This window comes from Thalassophryne amazonica, chromosome 21 (genome assembly GCF_902500255.1).
Source record: "Thalassophryne amazonica chromosome 21, fThaAma1.1, whole genome shotgun sequence".
NCBI lineage: Eukaryota > Metazoa > Chordata > Actinopteri > Batrachoidiformes > Batrachoididae > Thalassophryne > Thalassophryne amazonica.
In genome coordinates, this window is record NC_047123.1 from 8,547,646 (window position 1) to 8,566,361 (window position 18,716).

At 40.3% G+C, this 18,716-nt stretch overlaps 1 protein-coding gene across 2 annotated transcripts in view; it reads right to left on the minus strand.

Annotated features, from left to right (window-relative positions):
* Positions 1-15,586, minus strand: part of tmem214 (transmembrane protein 214) — a 40,605-nt gene extending 25,019 nt beyond the window's left edge. For both annotated transcript variants that reach the window (XM_034161746.1, XM_034161745.1), the window contains exons 1-7: positions 15,363-15,586; positions 10,132-10,325; positions 7,036-7,186; positions 6,710-6,844; positions 6,031-6,113; positions 3,053-3,158; positions 2,006-2,087 (exon numbers count right to left, since the gene is read on the minus strand). In XM_034161746.1, the coding sequence (XP_034017637.1) occupies positions 2,006-2,087; positions 3,053-3,158; positions 6,031-6,113; positions 6,710-6,844; positions 7,036-7,186; positions 10,132-10,325; positions 15,363-15,510 (899 nt within the window). In that variant the 5' untranslated portion in view covers positions 15,511-15,586. The remainder of the gene's footprint in view (positions 1-2,005; positions 2,088-3,052; positions 3,159-6,030; positions 6,114-6,709; positions 6,845-7,035; positions 7,187-10,131; positions 10,326-15,362) is intronic.
* Positions 15,587-18,716: the final 3,130 nt, after the last annotated feature.

The following is an 18,716-nucleotide window of genomic DNA, read 5'->3' on the forward strand; positions in this document are numbered from 1 at the left end:
AGCCTGAAAGCTGAAGGCTCTGCCTCCCATTCTACTCTTACAAACCCTAGGAACTACAAGTAAGCCTGCAGTCTGAGAGCAAAGCACTCTGTTGGGGTGATATGGTACTATGAGGTCCCTAAGATAAAATGGGACCTGATTATTCAAAACCTTATAAGTAAGAAGAAGAATTTTAAATTCTATTCTAGAATTAACAGGAAGCCAATGAAGAGAGGACAATATGGGTGAGATATGCTCTCTCCTAGTCCCCGTTAGTACTCTAGCTGCAGCATTTTGAATTAACTGAAGGCTTTTCAGGGAACTTTTAGGACAACCTGATAATAATGAATTACAATAGTCCAGCCTAGAGGAAATAAATGCATGAATTAGTTTTTCAGCATCACTCTGAGACAAGACCTTTCTAATTTTAGAGATATTGCGTAAATGCAAAAAAAGCAGTCCTACATATTTGTTTAATATGCGCTTTGAATGACATATCCTGATCAAAAATGACTCCAAGATTTCTCACAGTATTACTAGAGGTCAGGGTAATGCCATCCAGAGTAAGGATCTGGTTAGACACCATGTTTCTAAGATTTGTGGGGCCAAGTACAATAACTTCAGTTTTATCTGAGTTTAAAAGCAGGAAATTAGATCCATGTCTTTATGTCTGTAAGACAATCCTGCAGTTTAGCTAATTGGTGTGTGTCCTCTGGCTTCATGGATAGATAAAGCTGGGTATCATCTGCGTAACAATGAAAATTTAAGCAATGCCGTCTAATAATACTGCCTAAGGGAAGCATGTATAAAGTGAATAAAATTGGTCCTAGCACAGAACCTTGTGGAACTCCATAATTAACCTTAGTCTGTGAAGAAGATTCCCCATTTACATGAACAAATTGTAATCTATTAGATAAATATGATTCAAACCACCGCAGCGCAGTGCCTTTAATACCTATGGCATGCTCTAATCTCTGTAATAAAATTTTATGGTCAACAGTATCAAAAGCAGCACTGAGGTCTAACAGAACAAGCACAGAGTTGAGTCCACTGTCTGAGGCCATAAGAAGATCATTCACACCCAGAGCAGAAAAGTGCGGGAGAGACAGGAGAAGCCGCCATGCTAAACCAGCTAAGAGCTAGTAGCTGCGCTAAGCTAGCGGATTCCTAAAGACACACAAAGTGAATAATGTGTAAATAATTTAGAGGTGATTCAGCAGAGGGAGTGGTTTAGTTAAGGCACGTGAAGATTACACTGTGAAACAAATCGTTATCTAGGTAACTAGATCAATCTAACTGCGCAGATTAAACAGCTAACAGATACAGCAAAACACCGCTGTGCTCCGGAACAGGAAGTGATACAATACCGCAGTGAGAGCCAACCACCAGTAGAGGCAAGTCTTTCATTACAAAATCTCCTGTTAACAGTGGAATGTGCCGAAAAAGTGCTGATGTCCACCTCTTCTGCAATTTCTCTGGTAGTCAGACGACGTCCTGGATCAACACAGTGTTCACTTTGGAAATGATCTGGTCGTTTCAGCCTGTCGATGGCTGCTCGAAGCACGGCGCACCCTCCGCCATTGTGCGCCGTCTTTAAACCGGTTGTAACACTCCTTAATCTGTGTGATGCCCATAGGATCATCATCAAAAGCCGTCTAAATCTTCCGAATGGTTTCCACCTGGCTGTCTCTCACAGTTTCTGGAAAAATTTGATGCAGCAAAGCTCCAATTCGTTCCACCTCGCAATGAAAATCCAACGAGAGGGGAGGACCAATGCTTACACAAAGCCTGCTCACAGTCGAATGATGCAACCGACGGGCGTGAAAAAAATCACGCATGCGCATGTAGGTTCAAGGGTGGCTCATGCAAGCACACATGATTCAAATCCATATGGTTTTTGAAAAAATAAAAAGGTCTGATACTTTTTGGACAGACCTCATATATCATAAAACACCTTAATGCAGTAATTAACATAACAGACGTGTAGAAACAGATGAGACAAGACAAACAGATTTGTCAGACTTACAGGAGAAGTTTCCCCAGATACGCTATTGCATATGAAGACAAGGACTTCATTCCCAGCACAGGGAGCATGATACCCAGCCACACTGAAACAAAATGACTGACTTGTTAACACAAAGAACATCGGATTTATAACATTAGATGTGTCAAGCCAACAACAGATGTGGCCTTTATTCTGTCATATTATCCAAGTACAGAAACTGTTGCATCTAACTGGGGGGGAGCTTTCACAAACACTGTACTTTTTAAGTGACGAGTGAGTTGGCTCAGTCAGCAGCTCAAACCCTTACAACACATCTTTCACTGATGATGGCCCAGAAATCTGAACAGTCAGTGCACTTTTTTGTTCCCCGACACGCAGCAAGGAGTCGACTGGCTGAATGAAGGCAGGGGAAATTTGTGATGCAAGAGTGTAATTGGCATCTGTTGTGTTTTTGGCTGTCTGGACTTCATAAAATGCACCATTTGTGCCACAGGAAATTAACATCATTTTGTCAGCCAGTTTTGTATAAAAATAGAATAACTTATCTCTTTATAACTAGTTGTTTAGAATTCTGACTTATCAGAAAACTCAAAGAGGCGTTTCTTCTTTCAAAAGTAACACAGATAAAAATAAGTAAACAAACAACAATACCACCAAGGAGCCACCAAAAAGAGGAGCTGGCAACATCTGATTTTTGCCAACTTTTCTCAACAGCATACATTTTTGTGAAACTGATAGAAACAGACAATATATGCCAGAAATCTATGATTAAGATCAGAAAATTAGACACACAACTTGCTGAGTGACCTGTATTGTACACTGATGGTAGTAAACCTTTCGTGACGAAACGCTGAAGAGCCAAACAGGTCTGTTTATACATGCTACTGCTAAATATGATTAAAAAAAAAAAAGTCCAGTTATCTCCCATTGCAGACATCAATTTGTAATTACTTTCCGTCACACACATCTTCATATGGTGTGCTACCAACATGCGACGTTTCATTGAAATACACAGTTTTTAAGAGGAACTGCAGTGTGCAAACTGTTTTGTAGTGTTGAGTGTTTGACCTCGTAGTCCCTGGCTCAGGTCATAAAATCCAGCTTGGCCCAGAGCCCACATGATAGTCAAACACTTTGCTGGACGATTTTGAACTGACCGCAGTATCTCCAAATACTAGAGAGGAAGGCACATATAAAAAGAGGTTAATTCAAAAGGTCAAAGCCCATTAACTGGGAAAACTGATTAAAATGCTCACACAGACACTCCAAAGCTATAAAATCAGGGGATATGTTATGTTAGCACAAAGTATGGTGGCTAGTGTAATGTCCCACAGTAAGACTAAAAAAATAAAAAGAAGGGAGGGGTCGACAATCAGATTAACAAAATCCTTCAGTCAGTCATGAACCATCATGCAAGTGTAAAATATCTATATTTATATTTCTTAATATTGTATTTAGGTGCTTCTGAAATACAGTCAGAAATCAATGACAACTGCTGTGAAAGAATTTTTAAATTCAGACAGTAACTTACTTGACAGTACAGTTTAACTATGTAACACCACTTACAGACACAATCACATTATATATTAAATGCACTTACAAATAATTCACATTTATTAAATATAACTAACAACAAGGACATCACGAGTTCCGCTGAATCATTCAAATCAAAAACCTAAGACAGGTAATACTTTTCTTTCACACTGTCAGTGTGATGCAACAGTTTTGTTACTTTTGGTATAGAGAAATTTAGAAAAGGACACAGCAGGTCCTGAAATATGTCATCTTCTGTGACTATTTTAAATCAAATTTTTCTACACGGATGCCTTAAACCAAATGCATTTATCTTTTTAATACATGGACAAGCTTAATGTTCTGTGATTTGGCCACAGGGAACTAAGTTTGACTGCCTGAAGGATACTGAACACATTTTGGTTGAGTGTCTCTCAGAGGGGAAGGCATTTTTGATAGGGATCAAAATGATCCAAACTTGTTGAAAATACCAGATTACTCATCTTGTCAAACACAATACAAAAGTATATCACTGATTAGCTGCATTTCTGACCTTTCCTTAAGTCATGTGATCCATAGAAAAGTGAGTAACATTTGAGATTTTAGAGCATTCCGTTTGATGGTCATTATGAAGTTTCAAGATCAAGGCTGCTATTTTGATTTTCGAGAGTCATGTAATTAAATTCATCACATCTGCCAGACACCAACAATCAATTAAATTAGATCAACCAGACAGTCAAGATAAAGTTGACTCTTAACCAAAACCTTTCCACATTTCCTAACACATTATACTTAAGCATTAAGTAACATTTTGTCCGCTACCAAAAATGCCTACAACTTTCAACTCAAGCCAAAATTGTTCAACACCTTTCAGACATCCCAAAACCACTTGAGGACGTCACACAAGATTAAGACGGTTCCTCTAGTTTACAAGTAGATTTACTATTTTGCATTGAAAACTAACTACTGTAATTTCCAGACTATACAGCGCACCTGAATATTAGCCACACCCACCAATCTAAAAAAGAAATTGTACATAAATAAGCCGCGGTTCTCCACGTTGTAACATGAGATATTTACACAGAAAGATTTTTTTTTAACTTTTAATTAAATACATAACATAAATGCTTTTTTGCCTGAAGTGCTACACGTAAATATTGATGCGCACGTCATCCAGCGCGCATGCACGGTGTCTCTGCTACATACTGAGAACTGAGTAATTTTAACTTTTTCCTTTTTCAAACTTTCATCGCGTGCAGCCAGGATCGGATGGAGTCGGTGGTAAATGAGACGTTAAAGAGGCGCTGTGACTTTTTTAACGTGTTGCACCAAGACAGAGAACCGGTTTGGAAGGGTGGGAGAGAAGGCGCCTCTCCGCTAACTGATCTGACAGTGCAACTTGAGAGCAAAGTGCTGGGGAGTGACTTTTCTTCACTAAATGAACAGGTACGACCTTATATTTACACTGTCTGTGAATTTATGCCGCATGAGTAGAGCAGCAATCAGGAATTCAACTGACAGCATCAACTGACGTATTTAGAGTTATGAAAAAGCCTGTAAAAATCCAGAAATAAGCCGCATCATTGAAAAAGCCACAGTGTTCAAAGAATGTGAAAAAAGTAGCGGCTTATAGTCTGGAAATTACAGTAGTTCATGTTTCCTTCAGGTGAAGCCTCTGTGTTTCAGTTAGCTCGAAGATTTTTTAAATAGACAACAACACTGGTCATGACGGCAACATAGATTTGACCCTGAGCCTGGTTCTGCTGGAGGTTTCTTCCTGTTAAAAGGGAGTTTTTCCTTCCTACTGTCGCCAAGTGCTTGCTCACGGGTCATTTTGACCGTTGGGGTTTTTCTGTAATTATTGTATGGCTTTTGCCATACAATACATAAAGCGGCTTGGGGCAACTGTTTGTTGTGATTTGGCGCTATATAAATAAAACTGATTTGATTTGACCTGTCAGATGACTTCAAGCGCAGTTAAGATACACAGTTATGAGATACACTCCAGTTCACAGCACATTCAATATGATGCCATATTTAACTTTTTCATTAAATAAAAGTCTGTGATGCTGGTATTAAACAAACTAAAGTACAGAAATCAAGGACATGTGAGTACGCTGGTGCTGGATACAGTATATCCGGGATCCATGTCTGTTAATATAACAGAGAATAAATACATTTTTGCCTTGAACCAGGAGTTCAGAGCCGGAACACACATTTTTATTACTTCTTGACATTGGCACTGTTCATCTTGCTCACATGCGCTCACATACACATACCTTTCTTTAAACAGTAAAACACTCTGTACTTCAACGGGAAAACCTTAATATACCACTGAATATTTTGCTCACATGAAAAAACTTCAAGTACTCGGCACTGCATGCTTGACATTTCTTTCAATGTGGCATTTTATTTTCAATTAAATAAAAACAGTAATGTCTGTAAATGTAACAACAGGAGAGCGGGACACACACACACACACACACACACACACACACACACACACACACACACACACACACACAGCTGCTTACCTCTGCTAAGTTTTGAGTAGCCAGTTTCGGTCTGTCTTGTAGGACTGCTTGAATACAAACTCTGTAGCCATGCAACTGCTCTCCTGGAAAACAAACAAAAAAAAAAAAAAAAAAAAAAAATTTTTTAAACTTGCCGTCTTTTCAATTTCAACTTATTTTCTTTTATATAGCACCAAATCACAACAAAGTTGCCTCAAGGCACGTCACACAAGTAAGGTCTAACATTACCAACCCCTTTTGTGCAATACAAAACAGTAGCACCTAAATGATTCTATCTATGTTGAATTACACACTTGCTGTAACCAAAGCTAAAAATTGATGAAATACTTCATTTAGGCCCCCCTCTTCCCCAGCACACAACAAAACCTAAGTGTCATTGTTAGTTTCAAATGCAATTACTTTCCAGACACAGTACTCATGAAGTTTAAAGACCAAAAATACTTATGCTCATAAGTGCGAGTAAGGCCTTCTGTCTAAAAATGACATGTGGTCCATCACTGATGGCACACTGATATCATCCATCACCACAATGTGTTTGCTTGTTTGACCACCAAACCGCACACAGGATGGTGGCAAGAACTTTGACAGGCCACAAATGGATTTGTGTTCTGTGTTTTGGACTGAATGACACCTCAAATGCACGTCTTCTTTTAGACTGTTGGGAAGATCTTGCATGTACCTGACTGTCTGTCCAGCACTTTGAGCATGGAGTAAACACAATGGTCAAAGAAATCTGGCAGAATGTCGGTGCAGCGCCCAAACAAACCCTTCATCACTCCCCTGAGCTCTTTTCCCGTAAGGCAGTATGGGTAATCTGAAAACAAAAGAGAAAACACTGGATGTGAAGAATGGCCGACTGATGATAAAGAGTTCAGTGTTGACAACAGAAACATGTCAAAAACCAGCCAACGCGCCACGTCCAACATTCAAGGCTTTACAACAGTTTCAGATGGTAAAGTATTTTCCAGCATGTTTTGGAGGATTTAAATCTGAAGTCTGACAGACCGTGAGCATAGCTGCTAAGTGTGGGTTCAGTCTCCGGTGCAGCCAGATGGAAGTTGAGGTACCCGGCCAGGTCCTTGACCCACACAGACGGGTTCTCCGGGAACAGAGTCTGACTGCGAGCCAACTGCTGCTTCAAGTCTCCAACATCAAGCTGAACACCACAACAAGACAGAGAAGGCAGCAAGACCGCAGTCAAAAACAAAGCCTCCATTATGTAAAAGCCAAGATGATGACCCAGCATGTGACCAAAAACAGCTGTGCATTTCTGTGCTCTGATTTTTAAAAGGCTATTCAAATGTCATATGATGATGAAAACGCCCTTACAGCAACGGATTGGTCGGCAGATAAATGGTTGTCCAGCGATATGTGTGCTCCTATTGCATTTTTAGTTAGTAATGTACACAATCATGTACACAAAGTGATTTAGGGAAACAAGAAGGGGAAAAAAAAACTCCCAAACAGTCCCATAAATGTTCCTGTAAAACTACAAAAATGGCAAGAGTTAGAGTGTAACCCCAGCACTGTACATGTTTGACACAAATTCATGTAAATTCATTCCTTGTGATTCAGTAACACCACAATATCTGGTTTTGTAAGGCATTGATATTTGATTATGTCCAAAACTGAATCACTTTATCCTTGACAAACAGTCCCTCCCATCATGTTATCCATCTCTGATTCAAACAGTTTTGATCTTTCAATAAACAAAAGGTCAAATCTCTTGTCATGTGACCAAGAGACAGTTGATACATGACTTCATAACAGTGACAACAGTAAACACAGTTCCTCAAAATAGCCACGCAAGGATCCACAATAAGTCAATTCAGCGTTTCAGTACACATGGTGCATGCTTGGACGGGTCAAAGTTCATTATTACCCAAAGCACACTGTAACGGCCAACAGCAATGTAAATACTGAAAATTATGAGCACTAGAAAGTCAATGTTTTGAAAGATTTTTGTAAAAAGGTGGACATTGGAAGAAAGAACTTGTGGCTGCACCAACACGACAAAATCCCCCCCCATAGTACTAACTAAAGATGACCATTAAGAAAAAAATAGAAGGCTTTACTGATGTTTATCAGTTGACAATTCCTGATCCAAAATTCCTGAACGGTCAGATTGAGAAAATGAGACATCAGCAACAAGCAAATGGCTGTGCTGCATGTATGAAGATATTAACAAGTATCTCATACAGAAAGACAAGCAAAACTTGCATGGCCACGCAACACACATACAGACCGAGACCTGTCCATTTCTAGTAATACAGATTGAGATCAGTCCATTTTTAAGTTTTACACACACACACACATATATAGTAACCAGTGCAATATACTTCACACTATGAATCAACAGATCTATGCAGCAGTACTGTAGTATTGGCATTATCAACATTTAACTGGGTTAATCGAGATATTTAACACAAAAGTATAAATAATAATTCTAACTTACTAATTTAGTCCACTCAGCACATCCTACAGTATATTACAATTCTGTCTGAAAAATTGGGAGTACAGAATTAATGCGTTTTCACTCCTGTGCTGAGCAAATTTGCCATTTCCACTTTTGTAGTCCACACCTATCATCCACAGAACAAGGTGGACCTGGAATGGTGTTTTAACACTGCTTAAAACAACTACTAATTTAACTTTAAAGGCACGATATAGATGGACCACACACTGCAGCTTCTATGCTTCATTTACTAAAGTGGGTAAGCATGAACGCTGACCAGAAGATTTGACACTGTCACGGCACATGCATGTTGATAATGCCGATTTGGCTTATTCGCTATGCTGGTAAAAACATAGGGCCCAGACTGCCAAAACACAGATAGGCGAGTTAGTCCATCCCAGCCAGGATGAGTATAGAATAACAATAAATGCTATATGTTGTAACTCATCACATTAAAGAGCACATCATGTAAACAATTAGTTGACTACTGTCTTTGATGCACTAGATCAGTCCCAATGGCAACTCTATACTATACCACATCTGCCAATAACCGCAGGGAGAAACACGATGTACATTATGTGGGCATATACAGGATAAAACATACAAGAGAACAGGAAAGTAAATCGGTGTTGCAGTCCCCCCTTAAAACCGGTCCGCCCTGCCTTCACTGTGCACGCGTCATTTCAAAGTGTCAGCTGCAGTTCACCGATTAGCACCTGGTTTCTGCTTTAAACTGTACTACAGTCATCTCAGTGACATATCTGAAGCTTTAGTACAACAATCATTTCCACATAAATTTAGCAAAATTTCATAAAAGATGGAGGAAAGGATCAGAGAGCAGCAGCACAAGCTGCTGGTGCTGCGTTCACTGCACCTCCGTCATTTCAAAGCGTCAGTAGTGACGACTCACTGATTATCGCCTTGTTTCTGCTTAACGCTGACTTTAGAATGATTTAAGAGGTTTTACCTTCTCATCTGATGGTTAAAGATCACAATTTTCCCTTTGATTGGTTTGGGTGTAGAAACTCAGTCTCACACCAGCTGCTGTGGTCCCAAATGACGCATGTGCTGTGGAGCCAGGGTGGACCAATTTTTAGGGGGGGGTGGGGGGCGTCCGGTCTGCGACACCGGGATCCACGAATGTACAGAATGTGTGGCTGGGAAGGAAAACTTTTCATCTGTACTGAAAATTACAGATGGATACTCAAAACATTATGAAACCTTTGAAACATCTGCATTTTGAAACACCAGTCCCGAGTCCATATCAAAAAGAAGGCGCATGATTTGGTATGTATGGCCTCATTACATCACCAACGGTGTCAAAATGCTCCAGATTTGCCCCCTCTGGTTTTCAAACAGTAAGACAAGTGAACAAGCTACAATCACAGCAATTTGATTTAGAAACAATACTTGAGTAACAATGAAAGAAAAAAGTGAATGAAAAATTTTGACCTTGGTCTGTGACCTTGACCTGATCGATCTGGAAGTTCGGTTGTCTTTGGCCAACCTCAACCCTTACACCAGGTGCAAAAATTATGTTTGTGCTACTCAAACATGTAATTTCACTGCAAAACAATTTTCATCCAATGTATAAGAGTACAAATAAAACTTTCAAGGAGAGAAAACGTGGCCCGTGCATTACTCACAGCTTTGAAGGCTTCCTCCAGGTTCTTGTGGCTTGTAGAACTTTGAGTACTGCTCGATTGAGATTTCTTGGACGGTTTGTTTGATGCGGGTTTTTTGTTTGATGGCTCCGCTGGTGGTGGAACCTGCTCCTTGTTTTGCTTATTTCCTATTTTCTCAAAAGCCTCAAACAGCGTCTCCGATGTCTTTATGGGAGCTAAAGAAAATTAAAAAGTCATTAGATACAGATATGAAAACAACCACATTTAATTTCCCAAAATCAATCAATCAATCAATCAATTTTTTTTATATAGCGCCAAATCACAACAAACAGTTGCCCCAAGGCGCTTTATATTGTAAGGCAAGGCCATACAATAATTATGTAAAACCCCAACGGTCAAAACGACCCCCTGTGAGCAAGCACTTGGCTACAGTGGGAAGGAAAAACTCCCTTTTAACAGGAAGAAACCTCTAGCAGAACCAGGCTCAGGGAGGGGCAGTCTTCTGCTGGGACTGGTTGGGGCTGAGGGAGAGAACCAGGAAAAAGACATGCTGTGGAGGGGAGCAGAGATCGATCACTAATGATTAAATGCAGAGTGGTGCATACAGAGCAAAAAGAGAAAGAAACAGTGCATCATGGGAACCCCCCAGCAGTCTACGTCTATAGCAGCATAACTAAGGGATGGTTCAGGGTCACCTGATCCAGCCCTAACTATAAGCTTTAGCAAAAAGGAAAGTTTTAAGCCTAATCTTAAAAGTAGAGAGGGTGTCTGTCTCCCTGATCTGAATTGGGAGCTGGTTCCACAGGAGAGGAGCCTGAAAGCTGAAGGCTCTGCCTCCCAAAACAACTCTTTTCCCAACACCAGCCTTCTAGAAAAGCCTGAAAATCATGTTACTGAACGAAAGTCTGACATTTCCCACCGTTCTTTTTCAACAAGGAACATTTTTGAAAAAAAAAAAAAAAATGACAAGCGTTAAAAGTCAGAAGAATATGATTATGCTCCACTCCTCTAGAACACAACACAATCCGAGTGGATTCATACTTTATGCATTTAAAAATAAATATAAAGTGGTTTAATTATCTCACAAAAACCCAAATGTATATCATCACTTTGATGTTCCTCATAAGACACACTTTTTAGGTTGTATTTAATGAGGGGGTTTATCGAGTGGTGAATGTATCAAGCAGGTAGACAACCAGTCCATCCAAACCAGCCACAGCCTGGTTAAACGTGGGCGTGTCCTTGACTTTTTCCAGCTGCTGAGATAATCAACACTGAGGCACCTACATGCTGGATCATGTTTAAGCCAGTGTTCTCTCACAACACAAGTGATAAAACTAACTCATCCGAGGCACTCTGGGATGCAGGGCCATCATCCATCTATCACGTAATCATAGAAGAGTATATTCCAAAAGCAGACTGCAGTGTGATGCGTCAGCTTCAGCAAGGACATCTCATGGTCAATCCAGCATCCTGTGGGGCACAGCCGTTAGCCTTGTGCAATGTCATCAGTGCCTCGGACAGAGAGAAAAAGGTACGAGTTCACCAACAGCAAAATCAACAGGGAAGCAGAGGGAATGCTAAGGTGATCGCCGGCAGCGAGAACTGAGCTTCACTAACAGACCCAGAATTTAGATGAAGTGAGTCTGGGACCTATTCCGCTGTCAAAATTACAAGTGCATGTTACACAAAGTCACAATGCTTAACTCACTGGTTAATCGATAGTAATTTAATTCAACAATAACGGGATGTGAACTATCAATAAAAGTGATTCGGTATGTGTTAAAGTAAATTTTTGTCAAAAAAAAAACTGAAATTAATTACTTCATTCTTTTGAGGTGTTGGGGTGTGGGTGTGTGTGTGTGTGTGTGTGTGTGTGTGTGCGTGCGCATGCGCGCACTGGGGGGCGCTCAGTCTTATGTACAAATAGGGGATCTCCAAAGAATAAAGGTTGTGAACCATTGTCCTAAATAACATTTAATTTGACACAAAGGCATTCCAGCAGTACCCAAGGATCCTCCAGAGAGACCTAAGACATCCAGTAGGGATGTCATGATGCAATGTGAGTCGTGACAATTGTATCATGAAAACTGTATCAGAAATTTTTTTTTTAGTATCATGATACCAAGAAAAGTCAACAGCTGCACAGAAGAAATAATGGCCTCTTCTAGAAAAATCAAAAGATTTATAAAATATATAAATACGAAACAAAACATCAAGGACACAATGAGTTTTATTTCAGACTACTTTCTTTAAATTTAAAACATTCACAAAAATACTTGCTAGTAATCTGTGGGAAGAGGATGTCATTATGCATAGAATCCTAGAGCAAGTGTATCATTAGACCCGTAACATCCAGTCACCTTAGATCAGTGATTCTCAACCGGGGTGATCGATCGTCAGGGGTGCCGTGGGTATTTTTCATATTCGCGATTATTTTTCATATTCGCGATTACCGTGAATTATTTATTTTATCCACAAAGCATAAAACGACTCAGAATCTGACGTCAAACGTGCTGCAGCCTCGCTCTCGTCTTAAGGCGGGACAATAACAAGGAGGCTGACGGCCGATTAAAACAGTGCCGTCTCCTTCAAAAGCCGTCTAAAATGCGGAGCTGTCGGCGTGTGTGTCTGTGCCTGTGTGCGCTGAGTTAACAGGCTGCAGACTGCGAGGGAGGGGGTGGGTGAGGGAGATTCCTGAATGCAGGCGCGACACGTTCAGTGCGCAGCGAGCGCGGAGCAGAGAGAGGATTTTAACCCGAGTGAACGTTAACAAAACGGAAACGTGAAGCTGCCTTTACTTCTCTCTGAACTTTCTCTAAAAGTGTGATTCTGCCGTTACCGTCCTGTTCACACCATGTGCGCGTCGTATGCTGAATTTATGAGATCATGAGATGAAATAAATGGTCAAATATCTTTAAAAACATATTTAAAAAATGATAATATATGAATGAACTGAGCCAAAAAAAAAAAATGTTCAGACGCACAGATCACAAAACGCAGGTGAGAACTCTGAACTTAAACAGCTGTTACTTTCCAAAGGTATTTATTTGTTCAATCTTGAGCTTAATGTAGTGTTTAAGCACAAAACATGACTGATGAGGAGAAACAATTTCAGAAATGCAAGAAACAACCACAATTCAGAAAAAAGTTGGGACTGTATGTAAAATGAAGATAAAAATAAAAATGTTGCACCATTCCCAGTTTCTCCACTCACAGAAGCCAAACGTTCTTCCAGAGTTGTGTAATTATACTACAATAGTAGAATATAAAGAAGGGGAAAAAAAGAAAAAAAATAGACAATATATTCATCAATCGCAATTATTTGTCTGACAATTAATCGTTTCCAGAAATTCCTAATCGTGACAGCCCTACTTGAGATCAAAGCGCAAAATGCTTGAGGATTTTCGAAATGCGGTGTTTTCTGTATCGATTTTCTATTAATAATAATAATAATAATAATATTTGGGTTTTGCGCAAAACCAGAGGTAATAGCATTATAATATTATTTTGGTTGGTGGTGTGCCACAGGATTTTATAAATATAAAAAGGGTGCCACGGCTCAAAAAAGGTTGAAAATCACTGCCTTAGATCACTAGTTAGTGGCCAAGTCTCACAGCAACACAGTAAGAGAGGAAGCTCCTTCTTTGCATTGTTCAGTGGTACATGTGACATTCCGTCATTCAACTGATGCAAATATTCTCACCACTGCACTCATAAACGTTCAATATTTGTATATTAGTCCAAGCAGAGTGGATTGCTTTGCCAATATTGACGCAATCTGATTTTGAAGACATTCAGATTCTCTGCAAATGCTTTAATAACAACCCTTACATTTTGGTTGTCCAATTACAAGGTGGCCACCAGTCCTCGCTGTATTAATAATTCCAAATTCCATTTACATGTAGCGCAGCCATGTTAAGAGTTATGGTAAGGGATTTTGGTTAGGTTTAGGGCTAAGGTTAGGTTTTAAATTAAGTTTACAGTTTTTCTGTTTGTGTACACGATGATTTCACACCAAGACCCACTGCAGAGTAAGAGACACGGCACAGCACTTGGACCACAGCTTCATTCAGTTATTTTCTATACTGCATTATCACAATTAAGGGTGATGGGAGCTGGAGGGGTCATTAGATGAGAAGCTGAACAGGCTGCCAGTCTATCACAGAGCCACATGTAGACAGTCAATTTAAAGTTTCTAATTCGCCTAACCTGCACCTCTTTGGAAGTGAGAAGAAGCCGGAGCACCTGGAGGGAAGCCATGCCAACTCCAGACAGAAAGGATCAGGTGAGAAGTGATCCCAGGACCTTCTCACTTTGAGGCAACAATGTTCACCACTAAGTCACCGTGCCGCTGCATGTTACACATTTTTTCCCAGACACTGTTAAGATGTTACTTGAAAAGGTAATTTCATCCCAACATATAGTCAGAAAACAAAAGCAAAGGTTGCTTAACTGTGACCTACACTGGCCAGTAAGTGCTGCTTATGTATTATTAATACGACTACATACAGATTACATATGACCTCCAAACAGCTGTTACTCTAAATGCTTAATGGGATATTTCTATTAAAATCCTTGAATTAAAGCAAAAAAGTCTTCTCGAGAAGCACATCGTTTGTTTTGTTGTGACTCTGTGGTGTACAGAAAAGAAAAAAATGTTAACAAATATTGTGCCACTGTTCAATTACAACAAAGTGTCTACAGATAAGAAGGATCCCAAAACATGAATTCTACAGGTATGATAAAGTAGGCACAAGAAAGGTTTATATAACGAGGGAAGAATGTCAAGTCCTGTGGACCAGGGAATCGCAGCAGGGGTTGTCACGTGACGACAATCGGCCAATCAGAGCCATTCCTGACGTCGCTTTGCTTTTCGTTGACAGGCTACTTGAATGGCTGCTAACAAGCTAGTATGCTAACTAATTCCCGAGACGTGGCGCTACGGAAGGTGCACAAAGCACAGGAGTTTCCCTAACTATATATTTTCTGCTTTGATAAGCTGTCGGACGAAGACACGTTAACATTTAATCCAAACGGAAGACGGAAAAAAGTCAATACGGCATGTGCTAACGTGATGCTAAGCAAGGCTAGCTAGTCTGTCACAACTCCGCTTGACCACCGACAAACTTCAGCTGCAGGAAAAACAGAGTGTTACAAGAAAACGTTGGCGTTAAAGCGAGCAGTTTTATCACAGTGAATTAAGACGTTCTGACTTTAATTTGCTGGCTCAGTGGGCCGTGTTGACTTACGTCTGTAGGACTGGTTGGATTCACCTAAAGCTTTTCTTCCGCCGCCACCACTTTTCTTATCAGCCGCGTTTTTTCCTCCCCCCGAGTTACTTTTCTTTCCTTTCTTCACAACTTCCCACTTGCCCACCGAACCGTTATTTGAAGCCATGTTGCAGCGATTTGAAGTTCCTTCCTCCCTGCTTCATAAAAGAACACGTCACGTCAGCACGCTCGTGCTTCTGGGCGAGGGGGCGTGGCCCACTGCCCAACACGTTCAGGGTCCGACCAACTTCCAAACACCGGATTAGTGATCGACGTTCAGGTTAGCTCTTAAAGACCGTTCTGTGTTGCTAATAAGAAGAAAATATAAGCGCACAGAGGGACAGCGATGTTTTTTCGTTTGCATGACTCAATTTCTGCCACCACCGGATGTCAGACCTTTTTAAAGTGTTGTCATCTTAAACCGCCTGACTTCCGGTAGTGGCACAACGCTGGAGCCTGATTTCGAGAAAGCAGAAGGGATTAAAAGTCACTGATCCGAATATGTTAACTCAGAGTAAATAGCAAACGGACTGCATTTATATACCGCTTTTCCATCAATAACTCAAAGCACTTTACAATGATGCCTCACATTCACACAAACACACCAATGTCAGGGTGCTGCCATGCAAGGCGCTCACTACACACCAAGATCAACTAGGGGATTCAGGACCTTACCCAAGGCCCCTCTGATATGATCACCCTGTTATTAATCATGCTTGCTGTGGGCTAATGAAACAAACTAATTGTGAAAGGACTGACTCCAACATGCTGACGGAAGACAATGCACATCACAGAATTCTAAACATCTTGAGGTGGCCACAGCTAAATCCAGTATGACTCCATTTTGCACATGTTCTTCCTGACACACTAAAATGTAAACAGGTGCCACCTGCAGCTCAAAAAGGCGGTTGTCCTGAAGTCAACACACTGATTTTGAACAAGTTTTCAGCACATTGTAGATGTTAAATGCTGTTTTTTTATTTTTTTGCATGTGTGCTTCCTTACAATGGGGTTCAAAGGCCACATACCGAGTTTGGTTTTTACAGTGAGGAAAATAAGCATTTTAACACCCTGCAATTTTGCAAGTTCTCCCACTTAGAAATCATGGAGGGGTCTGAAATTTTCATCTTAGGTGCATGTCCACTGAGAGACATAATCTAAAAAAAAAAAAAAAAATCCGGAAATCACAATGTATGATTTTTTAATAATTTATTTTTATGTTACTGCTGCAAATAAGTATTTGAACACCTACCAACCAGCAAGAATTCTGGCTCACACAGACCTGTTAATTTTTCTTTAAGAAGTCCTCTTATTCTGCACTCTTTACCTGCATTAACTGCACCTGTTTGAACTTGTTACCTGTATAAAAAACACCTGTTCACACACTCAATTACACTACAACCTGTCCACCATAGCCAAGACCAAAGAGCTGTCTAAGGACACCAGTGACAAAACTGTAGACCTGCACAAGGCTGGGATGGACTACAGGAGAACAAGCAAGCAGCTTGGTAGAAGACAACTGTTATTATTTATTAGAAAGTGGAAGAAACACAAGATGACTGTCAATCTCCCTCGGTCTGGGATTCCATGCAAGATCTCACATGATGCTGTCATGGTTTAAAATCCTGCAGGGCAGCAAGGTCCCTCTACTCAAGCCAGCACATGTCCAGGCCCGTCTGAAGTTCACCAGTGACCATCTGGATGATCCAGGGGAGGCATGGGAGAAGGTTGTGGTCAGATGAGACCAGAATAGAGCTTTTTGGAATCAACTCCACTTACCATGTTTAGAGGATGAGAACAACCCCAAGAAAACCATCCCAACCGTGAAGCATGGGGGTGGAAACATCATACTCTGGGGGAGCTCTTCTTCAAAGGAGACAGGACGACTGCACTGTATTGAAGGGAGGATGGATGGGGTCATGTATTGCGAGATTTTGGCAAACAACCTCCTTCCCTCAGTAAGAGCATTGAAGATGGGTCATGGCTGGGTCTTCCAGCATGACAATGACCCCACACAGCCAGGGCAACTAAGGAGGGGCTCCGTAAGAAGCATTTCAAGGTCCTGGAGTGGCCTGGCCAGTCTCCAGACCTGAACTCAATAGAAAATCTTTGGAAGGAGCTGAAACTCCAAACTTGAAAGATCTAGAGAAGATCTGGTTGCATGCATAAATACACTTTCAAATGTATTTGAAAGCGTGGCGCCAGAGCACTGGAGCTGCAGGCAAGTGAAAAGAATAACAGGACTGTCCCCGCTAAGTGTGTCAAATATCACAGCTGTGTATTACAGGGTTACAGAGCTGAAATGAAACATGAAGTACAAATGGATGCACTAACAAAGAGAGCGAGACTGTATTGTACACATATCAATGAAAAGGAAATTTTCAATGAGTTTGACTTTTCATTTTATATTGTATGGCTTTGCCTTACAATATAAAGCGCCTTGGGGCAACTGTTTGTTGTGATTTGGCGCTATATAAATAAAATTGATTTGATTTGATATCACCGTGACCCGGCACTTTAGGCCAGCAGGCATAATAAAATCGGTAGCCTTTGATGTGGTGAAGCTTTTTTTCTGGGGATGGTTGTTGCCACAATGTGGTAGCACCAAAACATCCAACTGCTACAATATAAAATGGTGCTAATAGTTTATGCATGAAACACACAATAACGACAGCTGAGAAAGTAGCAAATGAAAATTCAAAGTTTGTTCATTTTCTTGAACCTCAGAGCTTTATTTCAATAGAGCAGCCACTACAAATGATGCAAGTTTATTGTGTGGCTTCCATGGCAACAAATAATGATAAAGGGCCGGATGATTTCTTCTCCCTGACTGGTCCAACAAATGGCTGGCTATCAATCGCAATAAATCCCATCCACTGATCCTTGGCAACCATTGAGGCATTTTAACGCTATAAAACTTGCTGTATGAAAAATTAAATACATCAACAGAAAAAGAGCTATAGCAGCTAAAATGTTTAACTCAATTAATAAAGTCAAACATTAGTATTTAGTAGTGTTCATATGTAGTCACAACATTTGCTCATAAATTCCAAAAGCCTATGGTAACCTGAAGACTGCTGAAGAATTCAATGCAAAAAGTCTTAAATCTGAAATGATATGCATTAACATATTCTTGTATATTCTGGCTGCCAGTTTGTTTTGCTACATTTAATATAAGTTCTTCAGTTTCCCCAAATACAAAACCTTTTTTTTTTTTAGAGTTTTCAGTTTAAAGAGTAGATTTTAAAAGGTAAATAAATAAAAAAGACACCACACTGTTATGTAGTCCAGCAGTTAAGGGATAGAATCGTGCACTTTTTTACAAAAGCGCCA